Below are 25,164 nucleotides of genomic sequence, written 5' to 3' on the forward strand. Positions count from 1 at the left end.
AAAGTCAATGCTTGTGTCACTCACACTTTTTGTTAAACGAATCCCCCAATCATTGTGATTGAGAGAATTAAAAAAAGTGCTAAAAAGGTCGCCCGATCCCTTCCAAATAATAAAAATGTCGTCTATATATCTTCGATATAGGACCAGGTTCGCACCGAAGCCATGCTCTTGGTAAATAAAAGTGTGTTCCCAAAACGCCATAAATAGGTTGGCATAGCTCGGTGCGAACCTGGTCCCCATGGCTGTACCTCTAATTTGTAAAAAGAAATCGTCTTTAAACCAAAAAAAATTATTGTCTAAAATCATCCGTATGCCATCTAAAATCAAATTGCGTTGAGTGATATTGTATTGGTTACACTTCTGTAGATAAAAATCAGTGGCCTCACACCCCTTCTCATGTTCGATAATGGTGTAGAGACTCGTTACATCGCATGTGATAAGGAGATAATCATCTTCCCATTTAAAATCGTTGAGGGTATTAAGTAAACTCATTGAATCCTGAAGATAGGATGGACATTTCTTCACCAAAGGCTGAAGATGGAAATCTATGTACTGGGACAAGGGTGATAGGATGGAGTTAATACCCGATATAATGGGGCGTCCCGGTGGGTTGATGGGATCTTTGTGCAGTTTTGGTAATACATATATCACCGGTATACGTGGGTGATCTGGAGATAAGAAAGATAATTCCCCTTTATTTAAGATACCTTCTTTTTCACCTCGGTCCAGGAAAATTTGGTATTTTTTCTTTATCTCTTGTGAAGGGTCTTTTTTCAATTTTTTATATGTATTAGTGTCCCCAAGTTGCTTTTCTATTTCCTTTAGATATTTTATTGTGTCCATTACGACCACCCCACCGCCTTTATCGGCCGGTTTTATAACTATCAGTGGATCGTCCTTTAATTCGTCTAAACTTTTTTTCTCCTCAAATGTCAAATTGAGACTATGTTTGGAAAGGGGTTTTATCTTATATATGTCTTCCAAACATGCCTTTTCAAAAACTTTCATCGAATCTGATTTAAGAAATGAGGGATAAAAATTCGATTTCTTTTTCAATTCTGTGTGTACAATACCCACACTATCCTCACTTGTTAAAAATGGTGTAATGGTCATACTAGGTTCTGATTCTTTCCTCTTAAAAAACTTTTTAAGGCATATTTTACGACTAAAACGATTAAGATCAACAAAAGTCTCAAATTTATTCAGAGGGCAGCTTGGCGCAAATTTAAAACCTTTGGTTAAAACCTTTATCTGTGCAGTGGTTAAAACTTTTTCGGATAAATTAAACACCTCTATATCATTACACGTTTCCTCCTTGCTCCTAACATGATTTCTCCCTCCTCTCCTTCCTCTTCTATTGCTCTGTTTCTTTTTTGAGGGGTACTTTTTGGGTGGTTTGTCCACCTTCCTCCTTTTTCTAAAAAAATGTTGTCAGACTCATCTTTATTACCTCTTAAAGGTTCAAACCTATTTTCTAGTGGAGTTTCAAAATACCTTGTCCTTCGGGGGGTAGTGTATTTCCTAGGGCTCTTTCTCCAGTTCTCCTGATTTTTCTGTCTCTCCCCATACTGGGGCCATTTTTTGGGGGTAATAGGTTTTTGAGCCTTCGCTGGTCTCTCCCTTAGTCTTTCATTTTTCCTAACTTGCATGTTTCCCTGGTATCTATCTCTCTCTTGAGTTTGGATTGGTCTTTCTTGTCTCTGGTTTGGGAATTTAACCGGGGATCTGTTATTTATTACCCTTGGGCCTCGTTTACTTTTCTCATATAGGTTCTGGTCTTTATGGTGATGAGGGTTCTTTCTTACTCGGTTGTTGGCGTAATCATCCATATCTCTTTGGAATTTGCGTTTCTTAGTTGCTACCAAAGAATTCTCAATCCTCTCAATATTATGTTTTACTTTTTCGGCTAAACTTTCAAAATCTTTGGTGCCCACAAAAGGTTCTAGGCGTGATTTGATTTCTTTAATTTGTTCATCTATTTCTATTAGATTTTCTTTTCTCTCATGGATAATTATATTTATCATGGTTATAGAAAAAGATTCTAGGGCCGACGTCCAGATTTTTAAAAAACTTTCTTTTTCCCTATTAAAAGTTGGGAATTTGGTAAACCTTAGGCCTCTGGGAGTAAGAGGTAAAACTCACACTTGTCCCATTTGTGTGCGCAAATCACTTTGTCTTTCAGAATATATCACATTTTAGTGTAAGTGGTGACATTACACTTTGGTGATTTTTGCTGCACCAGATCTTATCAATTTAGCGCCATTTGTGTCCTTTCTCTGTTTTAAATTTTGTACTGTTTGTGACACTCACTAACACACTCACTAACACACACACACCCACTAACACTAACACTAACACACACACTCACTAACACTAACACACTCACTAACGCACTCACTAACACTAACACACTCACTAACACTAACACACTCACTAACACTAACACACTCACTAACACACACTCACTAACACTAACACACACACTCACTAACACACTCACTAACACACACACTCACTAACACACACACTCACTAACACACACACTCACTAACACTAACACACACACTAACACTAACACACTCACTAACACACACACACACACTAACACTAACACATTCACTAACACACACACACTCACTAACACACACACTAACACACAAACTCACACTAACACACACACTCAAACGTTTTTTTTTGTTTAATCCCCCCAGCCTCCTTACCTGTGGGAGAGCTGGGGGATTCCCTGGGGTCCAGTGGTGTTGCTGGCCAGGCTGTCACCCGGCTGGCTGGCGGGCGCGCGAGGGAGCACTGTCCCCTGGGTGCTCCCTCTTCAGCTCCCTCGCGCGCCGCGTACTGATGCCGGAGCCGGAAGATGACGTCATCTTCCGGCTCCGGTTTCAGTGCGGTGCGCGAGGGAGCTGAAGAGGGAGCACCCAGGGGACAGTGCTCCCTCGCGCGCCCGCCAGCCAGCCGGGTGACAGCAGGGCCAGCCTCGGGGGGCCCGGAGGTGGCCAGCCCCTGGGCCCCCCAGCAGAAGAGGCTGGCCCTGTGGGTACATACCTGGGTCGCAGGGCGGCCGGGCCCCCTGGTGGGCCGGGCCCGGTCGCAGCCGCGACCACTGCGACCCTGGTATGTACGCCACTGTCAGAAATGTATATTTGTGAATGTTGAGATGTTATATTGGTTTCACTGGTAAAAATAAATAATTGAAATGGGTATATATTTGTTTTTTGTTAAGTTGCCTAATAATTATGCACAGTAATAGTCACCTGCACACACAGATATCCCCCTAAAATAGCTAAAACTAAAAACAAACTAAAAACTACTTCCAAAAATATTCAGCTTTGATATTAATGTGTTTTTTGGGTTCATTGAGAACATGGTTGTTGTTCAATAAGAAAATTAATCATCAAAAATACAACTTGCCTAATAATTCTGCACTCCCTGTATTTGTAACGAAAATATACCCCAACTCGCAGGATTCAACTCGACAAAAGACAACACAGAGGAGAGATACGTCTACCGGACCTTAGAATGGTCGGACTCAACGTAAATGAGAGGAGACAGAGTCAGGAACGATCCGAGGTCAAGGGCACAGAGAGACAGCGTAAACTAGGACTAGCCGGCAAACAGAACAGATAAGGATAAAGAGATAACGTAGTCAGAAACAAAGCCAAGGTCAATACGAAGGAACACAACTGAATACAACAAGCGCTAAAGGAAACTGAAACAGAAACCACGATAGGGCAGGGAGTAAAGGGAGAGGTAAATTTAAATACCTTCAACTTATTCTTGATTGGCCCCTGTCATATCCACGCCCCCAATATGTGAGAGTATGGAGAGTGTGGGGTGACAGGGACCAATGGGAGACCGTTTTGATTTTCGGCTCCCAGTTCCCCTTTAAGAGCGTGCTCGTGACGCGCGGCGCGCTCTCAAAGCTAGGCGGGACACGTGACCGCATTCCGCGGTCAGCGCACGCCATCATCGGCGTTCTGAGCGCGCCGGGAACAGAGGACCTCGGCCGGCCCCCGGACAAGGTAAGTAACGCTACACTATTCTGCTCTGTGTCAGTGTGTATCATGGTCTCTGAGGACAGGTGTCAATCCATATCTGCCAAGTGACCCTATGTAGGGGGAACAGTCTCTATTCTGCTCTGTGTCAGTGTGTATCATGGTCTCTGAGGACAGGTGTCAATTCATATCTGCCAAGTGACCCTATGTAGGGGGAACAGTCTCTATTCTGCTCTGTGTCAGTGTGTATCATGGTCTCTGAGGACAGGTGTCAATCCATATTTGCCAAGTGACCTTATGTAGGGGGAACAGTCCCTATTCTGCTCTGTGTCAGTGTGTATCAGGGATCCTTAGGATAGGTGTCAATCCAGCCAATCCAGTCAATCCAGTATGGCAAATTCAGCCTCACCTGGAATCTAATCACATTCTGGATGACTTCCAATCGGGATTTCGACCTGGTAGAGGGACAGAAACTGCCCTGGTTAAAGTCCACGACGATCTCCTGTGGGCTTTGGACAGAGGGGAGGAAATTGCCCTGGTACTCCTGGATTTATCGGCGGCCTTCGATACCATCGATCATGATAGATTGACAGAGAGGCTACTTACTGTGGCTGGTGTGGATGACAGGGCGTTAGCTTGGGTGACCTCGTTTCTCCACGACAGGGTTCAAAGGGTAAAATTGGGGACATTTTACTCCTCTAACATCTCCCTGACGTGTGGAGTCCCCCAGGGTTCGGCTTTATCTCCAATCCTGTTTAACATCTATATGAGGCCAATGACCCATATCATCCGCCGCCACATGCTTCCCTATCATATCTATGCCGACGATACCCAGTTGTACTTTCGCCTGGCCAAGAAAAAGGAGGATCAAATCAATCTTTCTTCATGCCTACAGGATATCCAGTCGTGGATGGGAGCCAATTATTTAAAACTTAATGGCTCCAAAACTGAATGCATCATCTTCAGTAACCAGGAGGTGAATAGTATCTTTCCCTCATGGCCGGACTCGTTTTCTCCATCTCCGAGTCCTGCCACTAAGGTCAGAGATCTGGGAGTCATTCTCGATTCCAGGTTGACACTGAAGCCTCAGATTAATCAGGTGGTAAGCTCTTGCCACTACCACCTGAAGCTTCTGAGGTCTATTTTTAGATTCATTGCCCCCTCCGATCAAATCTCGGTGGTCAATGCCATCATCAGTAGCCGATTGGACTACTGCAATGCTCTGTACATTGGACTGCCTCAGAACATCATACACAAGCTACAGTTGATACAGAACGCAGCTGCAAGGCTACTTACGGGTGTGGCCCGCAATGACCATATCACTCCATCATTAAGAGCCTTGCACTGGTTGCCCGTTCGTGAACGGGTTCTGTTTAAAAATGGTTGTTTGGTATATAAGGCGGTCCATGGTATGGGACCAGACTATCTGAAGGATAAATTCACACGCTATACTCCCAGTCGATCCTTGAGATCGGCTGATTTAGCTTTATTGAAGATTCCAAATTTTAAAAAGAAAAAGTGCGGAGGGAGAACGAGTGATGTTCAGGGAGCGCAATTTTGGAACTCCCTGCCTCTGACATTAAGACTTGAGAATGATCTACTGAAGTTTCGCCGGAGCCTAAAAACAGTTTTATTTGCTCAGGCGTATGGGATGACATGAAACTTTTAACCTGGTGCAAATGCATGTGATTATAATGCTGTTGTTTGCTGGATATTGTTTTGTCTGTTTTATTGCTGGTATGCGCATCGAGACCCTATGGGTAATAAGACTGCGTTTCTTAAGAATTTTTAATAAATAATAAATAAATAAATCCATACCTGCCAAGTGACCCTATGTATGGTGAACAGTCCCTATTCTGCTCTGTGTCAGTGTGTATCAGGGTCTCTGAGGACAGGTGTCAATCCATATGTCAAGGTGTCAATATGTCATATATCAGGTGTCAATCCATATCCATTGTGATTTAGGAATGTTAGGTGATTTCTGCCCTTTATGGATTAAAACCAGACTATGCATCAACTGTGTAATTTTCCATGGGATTTTTGCCATGGATCCCCCTCCGGCATGCCACAGTCCAGGTGTTAGTCCCCTTGAAACAACTTATCCATCACTATTGTGGCCAGAAAGAGTCCCTGTGGGTTTTAAAATTCGCCTGCCCATTGAAGTCTATGGCGTTTCGCCCGGTTTGCCGGTTCGCGAACGTTTGCGGCAGTTCGCGTTCGCCGTTCGCGAACCGGAAATTTTGTGTTCGCGACATCACTATCAACAAGACAGTGTCACACCATCCACTTTCCAAAAACAAATTAGAAACTCATGGCATCTTAATAGATTGCAAAAAACAAAATATATTTGTATACACAAAGACAATACATAGTATACGTTTACAAATAACACATCATATCACAATAAAATAATAGACAATAAGTAAAAATAATGGAAATGGAATGAAATATATGCACCATTTTGTAGAACACTTGTGTTCAAACCTCGTCTTCCAGCTGAGTAATTTCTAAAATGTTCTATCAATCACAATCATATGATTTTAAATCTAACAGCACGCCTGGAGTACCAAGGTTGGATACACCAATGAAGAGGTTTATTTTTACATAATAATAATAATAATAATAATAATAATAATAATAATAATAATAATAAGAGAAGTTCACACATAGCTTAAAGGGACATTACAGGCACCATAGCAACCTATACTCCTTGCATAGGTTATGTAGCAAGGTCGCCCCCTGTCCTTGCTAATAGAGATTTACCATCACTAATTCAGCTATAATCTCAAACTCTGTTCAAATCACAGCATCACATGTTTGTACATGATTCATGCAAGACTTGTTCACTCCATGCCAGTACATGGAATATGAGAGCTTTTTTTTTTACAAAATTAAAGAACTTTAATAGTATATATATTTATATTTTGGATTGGTTGTTTTTACATAATTTAATACATATTTTCATTGTGCATTAAATGCCAGTTTGGAGTGCCCCTTTAACATTTACTTCTAACTACTCTGCAGCATTTTATCACAAATATTGTCATGTTAAAAATGCATTAATTATTTGGTTTCTGTTTAGGAAACATAATAATAATGACTATAATAACAATATTTACACTAATTATTATTATTAATATAATTTGCACTCAACTAAAAATACTTTACTTTAGGAACCTTGGGGTTTTGTTTTAACATAACATAAAAAAAAATTCTACAGCAATATAAATAGTGAAACAAAGATTTGAATTCTATTCCTACAGCAATACATTTAAAAATAAATATTTGACAGTGAATTAAATAAAACGGGTTTACTATACAGTAACATGATCTTCATACAAATCATGTGTTTTAACAGAACAATTGCTTAAAACTGCTGTAATTTAAAAGAACCGAAATGTGTTTAAAAATATTCTTTGTATATGAATGATTTACAAAGGAATGTAAAAGTACTAACTGCATTATAGGTAAAAATAATCAGCTTATTAGACAAAACTAGAAAACTTCAGTTTGATAAACTGTCTGAGTATAGTTTCATATGAACTATCAACCTGAATCACAGTATTATAATCCCTTTAAAATTATAAAAATGTGTAGGCACATAATAAAAGTATGTACTGTATACCGGAACAGCTGTAACATTCTGACTTACAGAAAGATACATTGTTAGCACCCTTTATACCAGGAGTTCTCAAATGGTAGATCTCCAGACGTTTTAAGACTACAGCTTCCATGATGCGTAGTCATTCTAAACGTATGCATAGGCATGCAAAGCATCATGGGTGTTGTAGTTCTACAACATCTAGGGGTCTACCTTTCGGACACACATGCTTTATGCTGATCATGATATTATAAATACAATATGGTATACTTGAAGAAATGTGGCAGTTTACATATATCAATACATGAAAACTATTTTTACAAATGAGTGGAAAAATAAGAGAATTGTCATCAGTGTTTTTATCTTTAAACATATTTTAATAGCATTATTTTAGTTTTCTATTGGATTATCTACACCTAATATTTCTATTATATTTGCAGCAGCAGTTACCAACATTCTTTGAGTTACATCAGATTCATTACCAGGTATGTGTGTGGAAAGTATAGTGACACCTAATGGAAGTACTGAGCATGGCAGCCAATCATCCCATCATCGCACCATCCCAATATTCTGTTCAGTATGTCCCTTTTTTAACTTACTACGTGTGGCTTCATTAATGAAAGATTGGATGTTTTATCCGTCATTAGTTCTTAATGTAGTAGCTTTACTATATAAATCATTAAATGCTGGGGGGATAGCAAGTGTGAAACAAGTATAATGGAAAAATAATGTCATTATTAGGGGATTCTGAAGACATCATAATTTAACACAAGACATCCATCAGAGTTATGGCATGCGATTTTATTGTTAAGGTTACGGCTGGACGTTGTGCCTTCTTGATTTTTGGATAGTAACATACATGCACAAGATTGATGCAAACTACATTTAACCCCTTAAGGACACATGGCATGTGTGACATGTCATGATTCCTTTTTATTCCAAAAGTTTGGTCCTTAAGGGGTTAAAGACAACAGCTGCTAATAGCTGTATTTTAATGAATCCATCATTGACATGTCTGGAGAGAAGTTGGGGATTTAGATAGTTTGATTCTGTCTATACATCATCTCTCCAGGCATATCAGTAATAGGAGAGGAGTTAAATAAATTGAGAAATAGCCACTGCTGCCCAGGAGTGTAACTCTCATTAATTGTGGCCAGGGCATGACAAATATGTACTGGCACTGTACTATGATAAGGAGCCCCACACTGCACAATGCCAGTCACTTGGCGCTCTATGTTTTTTATTGCGTGGTGTGAAATTACACACTGAATGTTTACCATTAAATTACCCTTTAGATGTTTGAACACGTGATCTAGATTATCTCCTTTATCTAGATTAATTCCCTTTTTCTTGTTCCCAAACTTTAGACATCTACAAAATACAATTTCTCAATTGGCTTTTGACATAATACTAAGTTACAAAATCACACTGTACATACAAAGGTACTTTATAAAAATCAATAAAAACTATGTTCGATTAAAAATAATTATAAAGTATAATATGTAGGCACAGTGCTGACATTTGCTTCCCTTATTGCATTTTTCAAATTGTTTATGCTTTTTGTATTTTTTTTCTAAAATATTTCAATATGATGCAAGACATTGTTATTTTCATCTCTCTGTATATGCAGAATATCTGGAGTTATATATTTTGTTGATGTTGTACTGTACTGTATATTTGAATTATCACTGAGCATTCTAAATGTGGATCTCAACCAATTTTTTAATACATATTGATTAAATTTCTTTACTATTTCATCTTTGTTAACTGCCTCTGTATTTCCATTAGATCCACATTCACAGGTATTGTTAGCTTTGCAGAAGTAAACACTACTTGCAGTATTGTTATAGTTTGAGATCATGTTATTATTCATGTCCTTTAATAATCTCACCTCTACAGAGGGTCTATGCAGTTTTAATTGGGGTATTGGACATTGGATTAATAAATTCTCTATGTCACGTGTGCTTTGGTAAACAAAGCCTCTGTTTTCTTCGTTTATGGGAATGATTATTGCAGTCAGTATTGGGCAGTGCTGACCACAAATGAAATGAAGCTTATCCAGGGAATCCTGCTCCTTTACTTGCCCCCTGCTCATCGTGCTATGTTGGGTTGGTTGACCTACATCGTCCTTCTGACCTTCAGGATGTGACACAGGATGTACTTTGTTATCTGAAAAGTGCAGATCCACTGTGGCAAAAGATGGAAGGCTTCCACCTTTTCCACCATATTTCAATAAAGATCTTGAGGATGGTGAATCAGAGTCTCGGGATTTGATTTTCACAAACATTTCTGATGATTTGGGTCTGCATTCTGCTTTTACATTAAATGCGTCATTAAATGGTTCTGAATCACTCCCGTGAGGCATGTTAAAATAATTACAGTGATGAGGCCTAACCATATCTTCAATTTCAGATGACGATACGTCTGCAAGAGGCAACTGCTGATTCATCTTACCAACATAACTTGAGTAAGGAACCTCGTCACTTGTAGTGTCAAGAAATGTGTCAATGGATGTTGTATCTAAATGACCATACATTCCAATGGCTTGTGGAGGTGACATCCTTACCAAATTATCTTCTTTCATTAGCCATCTGCCTTTATCTATTAGAACACCATCATTAGTTTCTGAGCTTGTGTTGATAAGACCACCTTTATTTGAGGGTTTAACACCTAATGCATTATTTGGGGAATATGCGGGCTCCAACATTGGAAAAGATGCACTTTTTAAGCTGCTTGTACAATCTTTTGAAGTTTTATCTTTATAACAGTTGTTAGGACTAGACAAAGTCCTTATCATATTTTCTTTTGATGAGGATTGATGATTGCAACCAACATTTTCCTTCATTGCAGTTTTAGTGGTTACATTAGGAGTTTTCTGTACAACTTTTTTGGTTGAGGCACAGACTGCAGTATTGCAAGGACTGACTTTGGACTCTGATTTACCATAAAGCCTTTCAATTGCTCTTCTAACATAACCAGTTTTAATGGGTTTTTCCTGTATTTTTTCATCCTCACTTTCTGTTATAATATCACTGGATCCTTGTAATGTGTCGCGTTTTGAGCTTTCCTCACTATCTTGTTTGTAGTCTGACCAGTCAGAAGACAATGTGCTTTGGACAGACTTTTTACAATCAGAATTGTTAGAAGGGTGTTTTCTTTGCTCCATTTCTTGAACTATCATTTTAACTTTTGAGATCTTTCTGGGAGAAGTTGTACTCATTTGCACACTGGGGTTGTTTCCAAAGCTGATATCTGACAGAGGTGACAGTATGAATCTTTGTGTTGATTTCATCATCATATCATCAGAATCTTCATTATCAGCAACTACTGCTTCTTCTAGAAGGAATTGGTCCAAAACCTCATTGCTGCTATTATTTGTGGACACTTCTGGTTCTTTGTCACTGCTGCATTGTGTTACAGCCTCGATATTCGTAACATGCCTATCATTTTTTCTGTATCCACCACAGGCCTCTGTTTCTGGCACAGATGCAAAAAATGTCAAGTCATCTAAGTCATCAATCAAATCACTGTTTTCTCTTTCTGTGTTCAGGAAATTGATATCTTCATACCGATCGATGCTACAGCTATGGTTACTTGCTATGTCTTTGACAATGTTCGCTTGTTTTTCGGGAACATTTGGAAATAATTGGGTAGATGTTTGTCCACCAGCACATGCTAGGTTCTCCATGCTGGAATCCAGTCTCAGTGCAGACTCTTGCAAACTTAGGACAGCAGCTTTCAAATCATCTGCTTTCTCTGTAATGGCTATTTTTTTCAAAACTTGCAAGAGGGCAAATATTTCAGAGCCAACACAAGAACGTTTAGTTATATCCTCAATCATATTTTGCATACCCTGCTTTAAATGTAATACTAGTAGCCAGGCTAGTAGGACCTGAGAGGATGAACCAGTGGGTTTGGAGGGCCATTCTTGAAGACTATGTGACTTTTCTAAATGCCTTATTTTTGTTTTTGGTATATATTGGGTTGTAGACTTTAGCTGCTGAGCCAGTATCTCATCTACACAGTCGTTCATGGTATGGTCTGTTGGATCTTTCTCAATGGCTTTAACTTCAACCTGGACAGCGACATCTGAACTTTCCTTTTTCTGTGACATTTTTGCCATTTGGTTGTTTGCCATCCAGTTGAGTAATTTATCTTTTCCGCATTGTTCAATTTTTGCATTGTTTTCACACTGCTGCATAAATAATTCTGCCAATTGTTTACCCTTTTCCATCAAAGTTGATATGACTTCTTCATCAAATGGTCCAGTGTGTAACATCATCATATCTTTGCCGTTGGCATGTTCTACATGAAACAGAACTGGTTCCATTTTATTTGAGTCAACACAGCTATTAGACTGACTATTGTGTGAATTAGTTTGCAAATCATTTTGATCTTTCATTTTGGTTTCCTTATCTACCTGATCACCTTGACTATTACTATAAGAAATGATGTCTTCTTCTCTCCTTGTTGAGGGGAATAATTGGATCACAGGAAAAGTAGCATTTGGAAATATTTTCGTAAGCCAGCTTTGAACGTAACTTTCAGCAGAACTAACAGGAGTTGGAGAACTTGTACTTCTTGTTGTGTCTTGACTATCAGGAGCATTTAATTTTTTACTTTCAGTCATCTTATTTTTGTTTTTCTTTTTCGATTTATTTTGCTTCTTAGACAAATCATGAAACTTTTTGGCTGGTTTTATAGTCTTCTTACGGACTCCTTCTTCCAGAAGATTATGCTCCATTGGTGGGTTAATAGCCTGTTCACAAGAATAGAGAAGAGGCTCTCTTGTTATAATGGTAGCAATACCATTTCCAGTTCCAGTCTCTGTAGTAGGATTATCATCTACATTATTTTCAGTTTTACAGCCGACACTTTTATCGTTTGGAGGACTTGAAGGCTCAGTAATCTTTTTAACTGCTCTGGGCTTTACTTTTGCCATTTGTTTATTACCTTTTAATTTCTTTACTATACCTATTTCAGTTTGTTTGGGACATGACAAATCCTGAGGTTTGACATCATCAAATGGAATATTGCTATCATCCTGATGCTCCAGATCACATGAAATCACATCTCCTAGTTTTGAAGATTGTTTATAATTGGGGGCAGTTTTGGGTATTTGTGCATCATCATTTAAATCATATGCTACATCCCCATTCATATTTCCTGCCTCCATGGATGTGTAACATTCTGCGTCTTGGTGAAAGCTGCAATTTATTTCACTACCCACCATTTTTTTCTTTTTCTTCTTTTTTTGTTTTGCAGCGATTCTAAGTTGACTGTCATTACCATTATCTACATCATTCTCGAAGCTAGTATTCATTTGACTTTCAGAAGTCAAATGTGAATTATTTTCACACGTGTTCCCTTCCTTTGTAACATTCCTATGTGCTTCTTTTGACATGGCATCCAAAGAACCCGGCTTACAATGTGCAAAATCAAAGAGTTCAACTTGACTCATGGAAGGGTCTAATAATGTAATTGACTCACTTACAGATCTTTTAAGTTCTTTAAATTTAAAAGGATCTTGGTGTAATACATGCTTACCTACTGAATGTGGTCGATCATTCTGAGAGGGTTTACTGAAACATACATAACCACTACTTTCAGTGGTAAATTCTGATTTTTTAACTACTCTTTTTGTTCTTGTGTCCCTCTGCAATACTTTCATACTTGTGGTCTCCACAACATCAAAACTCTCCTGTCTAAGCATAGAGGGCAAGCATTCTTCATTTATGTTGTCCATTTCATTATTTTCATTACTTTGAGTATTTGAGGTTTCACCAGTGTTAAGCATTAGTTCATCACAATGAGCAACAATACCAGAATCTGTATCTTCCTGCTCAGTTTCACCAGAGAAGAACATTTGCCGGATATGTTCTCTTATGTTTCCTGCTGATATTTGTTTCATAGAAGACTTTCTTTCCTGACCTCTTCTGATTCCAGGTGTAGGAGGCCTATAGAAGCGTGCACTCTCTTGTCTTGAAGAGTTTGTTCTGTATACATTTGAATTTATTGTAGGAACATTGGTTTCCAGCTGATTTATTCCTAATCGAGATGCATTTTCGGATTCCGTTTGGTTTAAACAATCTTTAGGTGTCTCAATGTCTTTAACGTTTATTTCTAATGGAGAATCACTTGTATACATTGCTTGGATGTCTGGTTCTACAGTGGAACTATGCAGTTTTTGCTTGTGATACAACAAATCTGATCGACTCACTGTAGTTGACCAATTAATGGTTTCTTCTTCCTTTATCTTAAAGCAAACTCTCATTTCAACAGTCATAGTGCCATCAGAATTAAGGTGGATTGATTTCTCAATGTTATCTTCAGGAGAAATCACTGGTAATTTTTCTCCTGAATGTGGCCAGTGTTCTGTAATACTTATTTCATTTGTTGGCATGTAAGGAAAATCTACAAAGTCTGTATTGCATATTTTATCTGAAGAAAGTGAGAGCTTCTGTCCACTGGATTTATTGAAAAAGGGTTCATCAGTTTTAATTTCTGACATGGAAGATTATTGGAATTAGTAGAGTAGGCAGCAAGCAGGAGATATTTTCAGGAATTCAGATTATCCAGGTAAGAAGACAGTGACACAGAAATAGTGATGAAAGCAAAGGAAAGAGGAAAAAATAGAGAATGGAGTTAGTAAAGATGCCAGAGCAAATAAACAAATTAATAAAACTGAAAATGATCTAGTAAATGAAGTAAATCTTTAAACGCAGGTGCTGGTTAACAATAGAAATAGAAAAATAATAGATAAAATTAGTCAACATTGTCTGGGATGGTCTTTGATACAGACACGTGCTTTTAACAAGGCAACATAATTTACCATATGTTGGTATTATATCTTTATACAATCATGCAAGCTTATTCCATCTGAAAAGGCAGCTCTCACATTTACTAAAGCCAAATCTGGTTGGAATTTGGTCAGTTTGACTGTACTATTTGGATGGATGCATTTGGTGTGTGGTTTAAAATCAGTGTTTTTTGCATCTAAATCCGATAAAAGCATAGGTATTAAACAGATGAATAAGAATTACAGAGTAAATGGCAATGTGACCGTGTCTAATCGATGTGGTCACACTAAAGGAGGGCTTTAAAATTAGTCGGTTTTGGCTAGCAGCCAGTAGGCAAATAGTACTTACTGTCACGATCAGTGCGTTCACACTAAGGGAGAGGTTAATCACCTTGTCTCCAGCACCTCTCCCTCCACATAGCTCCTAGACAGATGTCAGGTCCAGCGTTAGGAAGGCCGCCGGCCGCTGTCCTAGGAGCTGTGCGGAGGGAGAGGCGCTGGAGGCAAGGTGAGTAACCTCTCCCTCCTTTAGTGTGACCGTACCGATCGTGACAGTAAGTACTATTTGCCCACTGGCTGCTAGCCAAAAGCCGACTAATTTTAACCAACAGAATCCAGATTCTAGCCATTCGGCAGTCATCCATCTAGCTATAATCTGGACACAATTCTAGTTCATCCAGACCCAGAATTTAAAAAGCTGGACATTGCCAAATTCTATGAACAATACACTAAATAGCCCACATGGATTATGTGCTACTATGTGTCCCCAAAGAAAACGTGTCTATTTTTTTAATTTGTATTATTATTAAAAAAGGAGTAGTCAGTTGCTCTCAAGAAGAAGTATGTGTTAGAACAATGCAAAAAAGATGGGTTTATGCAGAGCAGTAACTAAGAGTAGAGTGAAATAGGACTATAGTTTTAGCCGAAGAGGTTAAAATGGTGTTGAATATACAGTTGTAATAACAAAATGTGGCATAGCTAAGCAAAATCATAGGACAAGTATTTATAAATAGTGGTGCTGCAACAAGTAGTACCAATATATATGCACCATTGAAATAGCATCCGTTTGTTTATGAGAGGGATGTATAGCATGCATATAGTAAGGTGAAGGCTACAAGGCTAAGATGAAGAGTTGTTTGAGAAGAGCATGACTTCTGTTTTTAATTTCTATAGTATAAAAATCTTGCTATAACTTTGCACTTCCCTATCTTTCCTCACTAATTCCATGCTCTTCCTTGCCTGTAATCTACGTCCCCGTAGGTCCACAACAGTAACTTCACCTACTGTTTCAAACAGACCCCAGGAACCATTCACTCCTGGCCTACACCTTCTGGAACAAACTCTCTTCTGGAATCCCAATGGATACTGCACATGACATTCTGCAGGCTCCAGAAGATACAGCTATTCATTAATGTTTACCTTCCTGAGCCATAATTAAAAGCCCTTCTTATGACCTTCCAGGTACCATCTCTTCCATAATAAGATAACCTCCCTATACTTCCCATTATTCCCTACTCCCAAACATTGTACTGATTACCCAAACACTAGCTGTCCTTCCCTGGTTTTATGTCCTGTTTCATGATTGTCTATTTGTCCCTTGTTGTATGTGCACCTTAATAATTGTTTTGCCAATATACTACGTGTATAAGAAATATAAGCATATCAATATATTAGAAATACTAAATATAGGCTCTGGAGAGATAGCATTTCAAGTTATAACACTTTTGAAATATTATTTAATGGATGCTCCAAGCACCATACGCACTACAAGGGTATGGTGCCAAGGGTGCCCTGGTGCCCCATCTAATGTAAGTAGTCAAACAACATGCTAATGGTTTGACAACTTACCTGGTTCCTGCCGGGTGCCATTGCTCTATGAGGACAAGACGCTTTCTGCATTGAGCCAAGCCTGGCAGTGCAGGGCTTAGCTCATTGGCTTAGAGTGACCGGCTGATAAACTGGCCCTGCATGGCAGTGTTTAGCTCCACAGGTCTAAGAAGAAGAAACTCCATGCAGGAGTTTCCAGCTCTCCATAGAGGAAGTGACCAGCACCCGATAGACCACAGGTAAGAGGTCACACCATTAGTAAATGGTTTGACTAATTGCACTGCAGCTGTGGTGGGGTTTCCAAGGCACTCATGTCACCAGAACCACTACATCACAGCTGACTATGTGTTCAGGATTATCGACTTTTTTATCTATTTTTGTCACACTTAATGTATCTAGCAACAGTTATGTTTGTGGTTGTGTACAACTATTACAGACCCTGTCAAATATTGCAAGCAAGATACACCATCCACACAAATACACCCCATCAATATTTCTGTAAAGGATGAAAGAATAAATTAGTTAAAATGTTGTGAAATTCACATTAATCTGCTAGGTCTGCACACCGTATTTCCAAATATATAATGTTAATACTTTTTAAAACCAAAAGTGCTTGGTAGTGATCTATTTATCTCTACTTTTTATCAGGAAGATCACACAACAACAAGCATTGCTTTGATGAAAATAACTCCTTCAACAAGTATTGTAACAAAGAGCTTATACAAAGTGTTTATACTGATCGCCTCGGTTTGCAATCTGGAGCAGTGACTGATAGCAACCAGTAAACATCATTTTCAAAGAATGGCTCAGTTACTGACAGTACGTTATAGAATGTAAGCTCGTTTGAGCAGGGTCCTCTTCAACCTATTGTTCCTGTAAGTTTATTTGTAACTGTCCTATTTATAGTTAAATCCCCCTCTCATAATATTGTAAAGCGCTACGGAATCTGTTGGCGCTATATAAATGGCAATAATAAATAAATAAATAAATACGTAGATGAATGATACTCACGGCTTTTCATTTCTGGTTTAGATCTTTTTTGTTTAGGAATCACACGTTTAGTGATCCCAGGTAATTTAGAAGGTAGAAATTCCCTTTCAGTCTCGTAATTTGCATGCTTAAAAGGTTCCGTTCCTGCTGCCACTATTGTTCCAGAACTCAGCAGTAAAGCATGGATGCTAAGGATCTGAAAGAAAAGTACCGTTATTAGCAAATTAGAAAAAAAAAAAATAACTACTGAAATAAAATATACTTAAAACAAAAATAGTGAAAGGAATAACATAACAAGTGTGCTTTTAGAACATATACACCCCTGTGTCTCCTGGATGTGGGAATCTATTATTTACTTAAAAACAATAGTTAATCATACAATAAACCCATTCATTAGACCTGTCACCAGAATAATATTTTATACAGTGGGAAAATGTACTTAACAATTTAAACTAGACAGTGCGGGTGGATTTGCTTAAGAAAATGTTTTAATGCTAATTGTCTGCTTTTTTGAGATTTTTATATTTTAGTGAAAGGCATAAAATCCTGTTTTTTCCTTTGCATGAATTCTGCACATTTGCAATGATTGTTCTGTTTTTGTTTCACGAGAACAGCACTCTTTTGTTTTTTGGCCACGTACACTAGCTACTAATGAAGGGAGTTTTAGCAAAATAACTTTGGTGGTAGCTGTGGAAATGATCAATGAGCAAGCCGAAAGATTCAGCAGAATTATCAGGACTTTTTAATAAAGTGAAAATTGATTACAATTGTAAGTGAATTCAAAGTGAATTAAAAAAAAATGTAAAAATAGCTGAATTAGAAAAAAATCTCCAAGTCAATTCTGTTTTCAGTTTGGTAATTTTTTCCTCAAATTTAAAATTAAAAGAATACTCCGGTCCCATAAAAATGTATTCTAAATTAAGTTTTAACTCTAACTTTGAATCAATTTTCAATTCTTGCTTTCGTAATTGACCCTGTGAGGGTTTTCTATGCTCAATGCTTAAAGGAACACTATAGTCACCTAAATTACTTTGGCTAAATAAAGCAGTTTTAGTGTATAGATCATTCCCCTGCAATTTCACTGCTCAATTCACTGTCATTTAGGAGTTAAATCACTTTGTTTCTGTTTATGCAGCCCTAGCCACACCTCCCCTGGCTATGATTGACATAGCCTGCATGAAAATATGTAATTTGCCTTAAATAATTGTATCTTAATCTCTAAATTGAACTTTAATCACATAAAGGAGGCTCTTGCAGGGTCTAGCAAGATATTAACATAGCAGGGGATAAGAAAATTTAATTAAACAGAACTTGCAATAAAGAAAGCCTAAATAGGGCTCTTTACAGGAAGTGTTTATGGAAGGCTGTGCAAGTCACATGCAGGGAGGTGTGACTAGGGTTCATAAACAAAGGGATTTAACTCCTAAATGGCAGAGGATTGAGCAGTGAGGCTGCAGGGGCATGTTCTATACACCAAAACTGCTTCATTAAGCTAAAGTTGTTCAGGTGACTATAGTGTCCCTTTAATTATAGTATATTGCAAAATGTATGGCAAACTTTACACAAAAAAATGTGCTGATTTGAAAACATTTTCTATCTATACTATAGGTGCCCCCTGGCTAGTTTTTTTTGTTTTTTTTTAATTCATTGGATTCTTGCAAAATAATCACATCACATACAGTATTAGTACAGTGATACATTTTGGAAAATTATGCAATACTAGGCCCTGGCTTTTGTTGCCCACCTTTTGCAATTTAACTACTAATTACTACAGTTCAATGTTTAGTATATAATTTCCCATAACCTTTTAAATCCCTACTTTCCTCAGTCATGATCCAATGAAATGAAGGGGAGTGTGTTTAGCATTTCACTAAAAATGAAATAAAAAAGCCATAGGAGTTTTCTTAGTATTAATTCCCAGATTTTACTATTAACATAACGCAAATTCATGATTTTATTAATGACAAGGAGGCATGTATTTTGTTGCACTCTCCCTTTATTTCCCTCAGCAGCAGAGGCGGCTCTCTAATTAGGCAATTTAGGCGGCCGCCTAAGGCCTTGCGCTGTCAGGGGCCACGCGGCCGACTAAATTGCCATAAGGCAGACTGAGATGTCGGGTTCTCGGTCTATGAGCGAAGACCTAACACAGGAGGGAGCCCGGGGGCTTGCCCTTTATGCCGCCGGGTGCGAGGCCCTCCGTTCGATCTGCCCTGGTGGAGAGCCAGTCTTCAGTCTGCAGCTCCGCCGGGTGCTTCAGACTGCAGACTGAAGTGTCTCGCGATTTTTAGCCAATCAGAGCGTTGCCGTGGGTTACCACGCAAAAACACTCTGACTGGAGATCGTGAGACATTCACCATGTGGTCTGCAGCTCTGCATCTGGTGGAGCTGCAGAACGGAGAGCCCACCGGACCACCAGTGAGCCAGACAGGACACTGGACTACCAGGAACAGAATGAGCACACCGGACCACCAGGAAAAAAGGTACAGTTCAACCCCTCCTCTTACCCTGTCACCCCCCTCTCACCCTGCCACCCCACCTGTCACCCTGTCACCCCCCTCTCACCACCCTCTCACCCTGCCACTCCACCTGTCAACCCCCTTACCCTGTCACCCCCTCTCACCCTGTCATCCCCCCTCACCCTGTCACCCCCCTCTCCCCTTGCCACCCCACCTGTCACCCTCTCTCACCCTGTCACCCCCTCTCACCCTGTCACCCCCTCTCACCCTGTCACCCCCTCTCACCCTGCCACCCCACCTGTCACCCCCTTACCCTGTCACCTCATCTCACCCTGTCATCCCTCCTCACCCTGTCACCCCCCGCTCACCCTGTCACCCCACCTGTAAGCCCCCTTACCCTGTCACCCCCCTTACCCTGCCACCCCACCTGTCACCCCCCTCACCCTGTCACCCCCCTCACCTTGCCACCCCACATGTCACCCCACTCACCCTGTCAACCCCTCTCACCCTGTCATCCCCCTCACCCTGTCACCCCCACTCACCCTGTCACCCCCTCTCACCCTGTCACCGCACCTGTCAACCCCCTTACCCTGTCAGCCCCCCTCACCCCGTCACCCACTCTCACCCTGCCACCCCACCTGTCACCCACCTCACCCTGTCACCCTGTCATCCCCCCTCACCCTGTCACCCCCCTCTCACCCTGTCACCCCTCCTCGCCATGTCATACCTCTCTCACCCTGCCACTCCACCTGTCACCCCCCCTAACCTTGTCACCCCCCCTCTCACCTTGTCAACCCCCTCTCAACCTGTAAACCCACTCTCAACCTGTAAACCCCCTCTCACCCTGTCAATCCCCTTCACCCTGTTACCCCCTCACCCTGCCACCCCACCTTTCACCCTGTCATCCCCCTCACCCTGTCTCCCAGCCTCTCACCCTGTCACCCCCTCCTACTCTGTCACCCCACACTTCACCCTGTCACTCCCCTCACCCTGTCACCGCCTCTTACTATGCCACCCAACCTGTCACCCCCCCTCACCCTGTCACCCCGTCTCACCTTGCCACCCCACTTGTCACCTTCCTCTCACCCAGCCACCCCACCTGTCACCCCTCCTCACCCTGTAACCCCATCTCACCCTGTCATCCCCCCTCTTAATCTGTCACCCCACCTCTCACCCTGTCACCCCCATTTCACCCTGTCACCCCCTCTTACTCTGTCACCCCCTCACCCTGTCACCCATCTCACCCAGCCACCCCACCTGTCACCCCCCTCACCCTGTCACCCTCCTCTCACTCAACCACCACACCTGTCACCCCTCCTCACCCTGTAACCCCTTCTCACCCTGTCACCCCCTCTTAATCTGTCACCCCACCTCTCACCCTGTCACCCCCTCTTACTTTGTAACCCCCTCACCCTGCCACCCCCTCTCACCATGCCACCCACCTGTCACCCTCTCACCCTATCACCCTACCTCACACTGTCACCCCACCTCACACTGTCACCCAGCCACCCCACCTGCCACCCCCTCTTACTCTGTCACCCCCTCTTACTCAGTCACCCCCTCTTACTCAGTCACCCCCTCACACTCTGTCACCCCCTCACACTCTGTCACTCCCTCACACTCTGTCACCCCCTCTCACTCTGTCACCCTGCCCTCTCTCACTCTGTCACCCCCCTCTCATTCTGTCACCCTCCCCTCTCTCACTCTGTCACCCTCCCCTCTCTCACTCTGTCTCCCCCTCTCTCTCACTCTGTCTCCCCCTCTCTCTCACTCTGTCACCCCACCTCTCACCCTGTCACCCCCATTTCACCCTGTCACCCCTCTTACTCTGTCACCCCCCTCACCCTGTCACCCATCTCACCCAGCCACCCCACCTGTCACCCCCCTCACCCTGTCACCCTCCTCTCACTCAACCACCACACCTGTCACCCCTCCTCACCCTGTAACCCCTTCTCACCCTGTCACCCCCTCTTAATATGTCACCCCACCTCTCACCCTGTCACCCCCTCTTACTCTGTCACCCCCCTCACCCTGCCACCCCCTCTCACCATGCCACCCACCTGTCACCCTCTCACCCTGTCACCCTACCTAGCAGCCTGTCACCCCACCTCTTACTCTGTCATCCCCTCTTACTGTCACCCATCCTGTGACCCCCCCACACTATGTCACCTCACCTCACACTGTGTCACCCCCCCTAAAACTATGTCACCCCCTAACACTATGCCACCCCCTCTCACCTTGTCACCCTCTCTCACCCTGTCACCCCCCACATTACATCACCCGCTCTCACTCTGTCACCCTCCTCTCTCTCACTCTGTCACCCCCTCACACTGTCTCCCCATCTTACTCTGTCACCCCCTCTTACACTGTCACCGACCTTCACTTTGTCACCCTCCCTCTCACTCTGTCACCCCCTCTCACTCTGTCACACCCTCTTACTCTGTCACACCCCTTACACTAATGTAACCCTCTCACATTGCGTCAAGCCCCTCACACTAATGTCACCACGCACTCACACTAATGTCACCCCATCTTACTCTGTCACCCCCTCTTACTCTGTCACCACCCCTCACACAATGCCACCCCTTCACACTGTCACCCCCTCACACTATGTCACCCTCTCACACTATGTCATCCTCCCTCTCACACTATGGCACCCACCTACACAATGTCACCCTCCCTTTTACTCTGTCACCCCACTCTCACTCTGTCACCCCCCCTACACTATATCACCCTCCCTCTCACACTAGGTTTCCCCCCTCTCACACTAGGTTACCCCCTCACACTCTGTCACTCCCTCACACTCTGTCACCCCCTCTCACTCTGTCACCCTGCCCTCTCTCACTCTGTCACCCTCCTCTCATTCTGTCACCCTCCCCTCTCTCACTCTGTCACCCTCCCCTCTCTCACTCTGTCTCCCCCTCTCTCTCACTCTGTCTCCCCCTCTCTCTGTCACCCCCTCTCTCTGTAATCCCCCCTCTCTTTGTAATCCTCCCTCTCTCTGTAATCCTCCCTCCCTCTGTTACCCCCTCACACTCTGTTACCCCCTCACACTCTGCCACCCCCTCACACTGTCACCCCCTCACACTCTGTCACCCTCCCTCTCACTCTGTCACCCTTCCTCTCACTCTGTCAACCCATCACACTATCTCACCCACCCTCTTACTCTGTTACCCCCCTCTTACTCTGTCACCCACCTTGACTATGTCACCCTCCCTCTCACTCTGTCACCCTCGTAACTCTGTCACCACCCCTCACACTATGCCACCCCCTCACACTCTGTCACCTACACAGGGGCGTACCTAGAGCATTTGGCACCTGGGGCGGATCCTGTGCTTGGCACCCCCTTGCACCCCCCCCCCCCCAAATAAAAAAAACTGTAAAAAATGTTAAATGTTTTCCTTTTTTTTTACAATTTGTAAACTTTGCAAAACCGCTGTCAGCCCCTCCTACAAAACCCTTGTCCTGCCCCGCCCCTCCTACAAAACCCCTGTCTTGCCCCCTTCTACAAATCCTGTACTGCACCCATCAACAAAACCCCTGCAACCCCCTTACACAAATCCCCTGCTTATCCCCGCTTATAAAGACTCCTGTCCCAATACAAAGCCCCTGCCCCCTTCTATAAAATCCCTGCAGCCCCACATACACATTTACAGGCAGACAGTCACACACTCAGTTACAGACAGTCACACACTCAGTTACAGGCATATAGTCACACACAGTTACAGGCAGACAGGCACACATTCACACATGCAGTCACAGACAGTCATGCACACAGTTACAGGCAGACAGTCACATATACATTGACACACACACACGGCAGCAGCAGACAGTCACATATACTTTGACACACACACATGACAGCAGCAGTCACATGCACACAGTCACAGACAGTCACACACGGTTCCAGGCAACATCAGTCACAGGCAGACAGTCACACGTACATAGTCACATGCATTCACACTCACAGTTATAGGCAGACAGTTACACACACAGTCAGTTACAGGTAGTCACACACAGTCATAGCCAGACAGTCATGCACACAGTTACAGGCAGACAGTCACATATACAGTCACTCACACACAGAGTCACAGGCAGAGAGTTACACACACACATGCAGGCAGACACACACACACACACACACACACAGTTGCAGGCACACAGTCACATGCAGACAGTCACAGACAGTTACACACACAGTCAGTTACAGGTAATCACACACAGTCATAGCCAGACAGTTACACACACAGTTACAGGCAGACAGTCTCACACACACACATACACACACACACAGTTACAGACATACAGTTACACACACAGACATACACACATACAATTACAGGCAGACAGTTACACATACACAGACAGTCTCACACACACACACACACACACACACAGAGTTACAGGCACACAGTTACACACACAGCCAGTCACACACACACACACACACACACAGTTACAGGCAGACAGTTACACACACAGACAGTCACACACACACACACACACACACACACAGTTACAGGCAGACAGTTACACACACAGACAGTCACACACACACACACAGTTACAGGCAGACAGTTTTACACACACACAGTCACACACACAGACACACACACACTCTTACTTACAGTCAGTGGGCTGGAGGAGGACTGGATTCCCTGAAGTCCTTCTCTGAAGCCTGTGGAGAAGCAGGGATTCCATCTTGCTGCACCTCCTAAGAGCAGCGGGTAAGGGCCATATTAAGCCCAGCCCCCGCTGCCAGTTTGGCTCCGCCCCGGTTTTGCTTAGCTCTGCCCCCACTTTACCTCCGTGCGGCCAGTTCAGCTGCAACTACCATGGGGCACTGTGCGGCCGTACAGCTCACACAGCCCCCTCCAGCCCTCAGACCAGGGTCATGGCACTCCCCACCCAGTGGCACCCGGCGCGGACCGCCCCCTCCGCCCCCCCCCCTTAGTACGCCACTGCACCTACATATAGTTTGTCATTTTTCATACACACTCTGTCACCTCTCTCCGTGCACCCTGTCACCACTGTCAGCGCACACTGTCACCCCTCCATACACATTGTCACCCCCCTCCATACACACTGCCTCTCCCTCCAAACACACGGGCACCACTCTCCGCACACAAAGACACAACTCTCTGCACTCTGGCACCTCCCTTAATACACACTGTCAACCCTCAACACTCTGGCACCCCCGTGCATACACTCTGGCACCCTCCTGCTCTTTTACATTCACCCTGTCACAGTTACCCCTTTACTCACCCTGTCACCCCCTGAAGGCAATCATTATACACACAGTCATAAAACCTAGCTTCGCCATAAACTCAGTGCCAAAAGCCACAGGCAGTACACAAACATACACATGCTCAGAGAAACATACATACATACATATACAAGAATACTCACTGCCAGACACACACTCTCAAGCACACACAGGTAGACAATGCAACGATGTATACAAAGACTAGTTCTCTATAT

General features: G+C 42.5%; 1 protein-coding gene across 1 annotated transcript in view; it reads right to left on the bottom strand.

The window, feature by feature from the left end:
- The window catches only part of RP1 (RP1 axonemal microtubule associated), a 351,147-nt gene that overhangs the window by 283,327 nt on the left and 42,656 nt on the right, over positions 1 to 25,164 (bottom strand). Inside the window, exon 3 of the mRNA XM_063451391.1 lies at positions 17,249 to 17,423. Within this exon, the coding sequence (XP_063307461.1) occupies positions 17,249 to 17,423 (175 nt within the window). The remainder of the gene's footprint in view (positions 1 to 17,248; positions 17,424 to 25,164) is intronic.

The sequence above is a fragment of the Pelobates fuscus genome, chromosome 4, assembly GCF_036172605.1.
Source record: "Pelobates fuscus isolate aPelFus1 chromosome 4, aPelFus1.pri, whole genome shotgun sequence".
Lineage (NCBI taxonomy): Eukaryota > Metazoa > Chordata > Amphibia > Anura > Pelobatidae > Pelobates > Pelobates fuscus.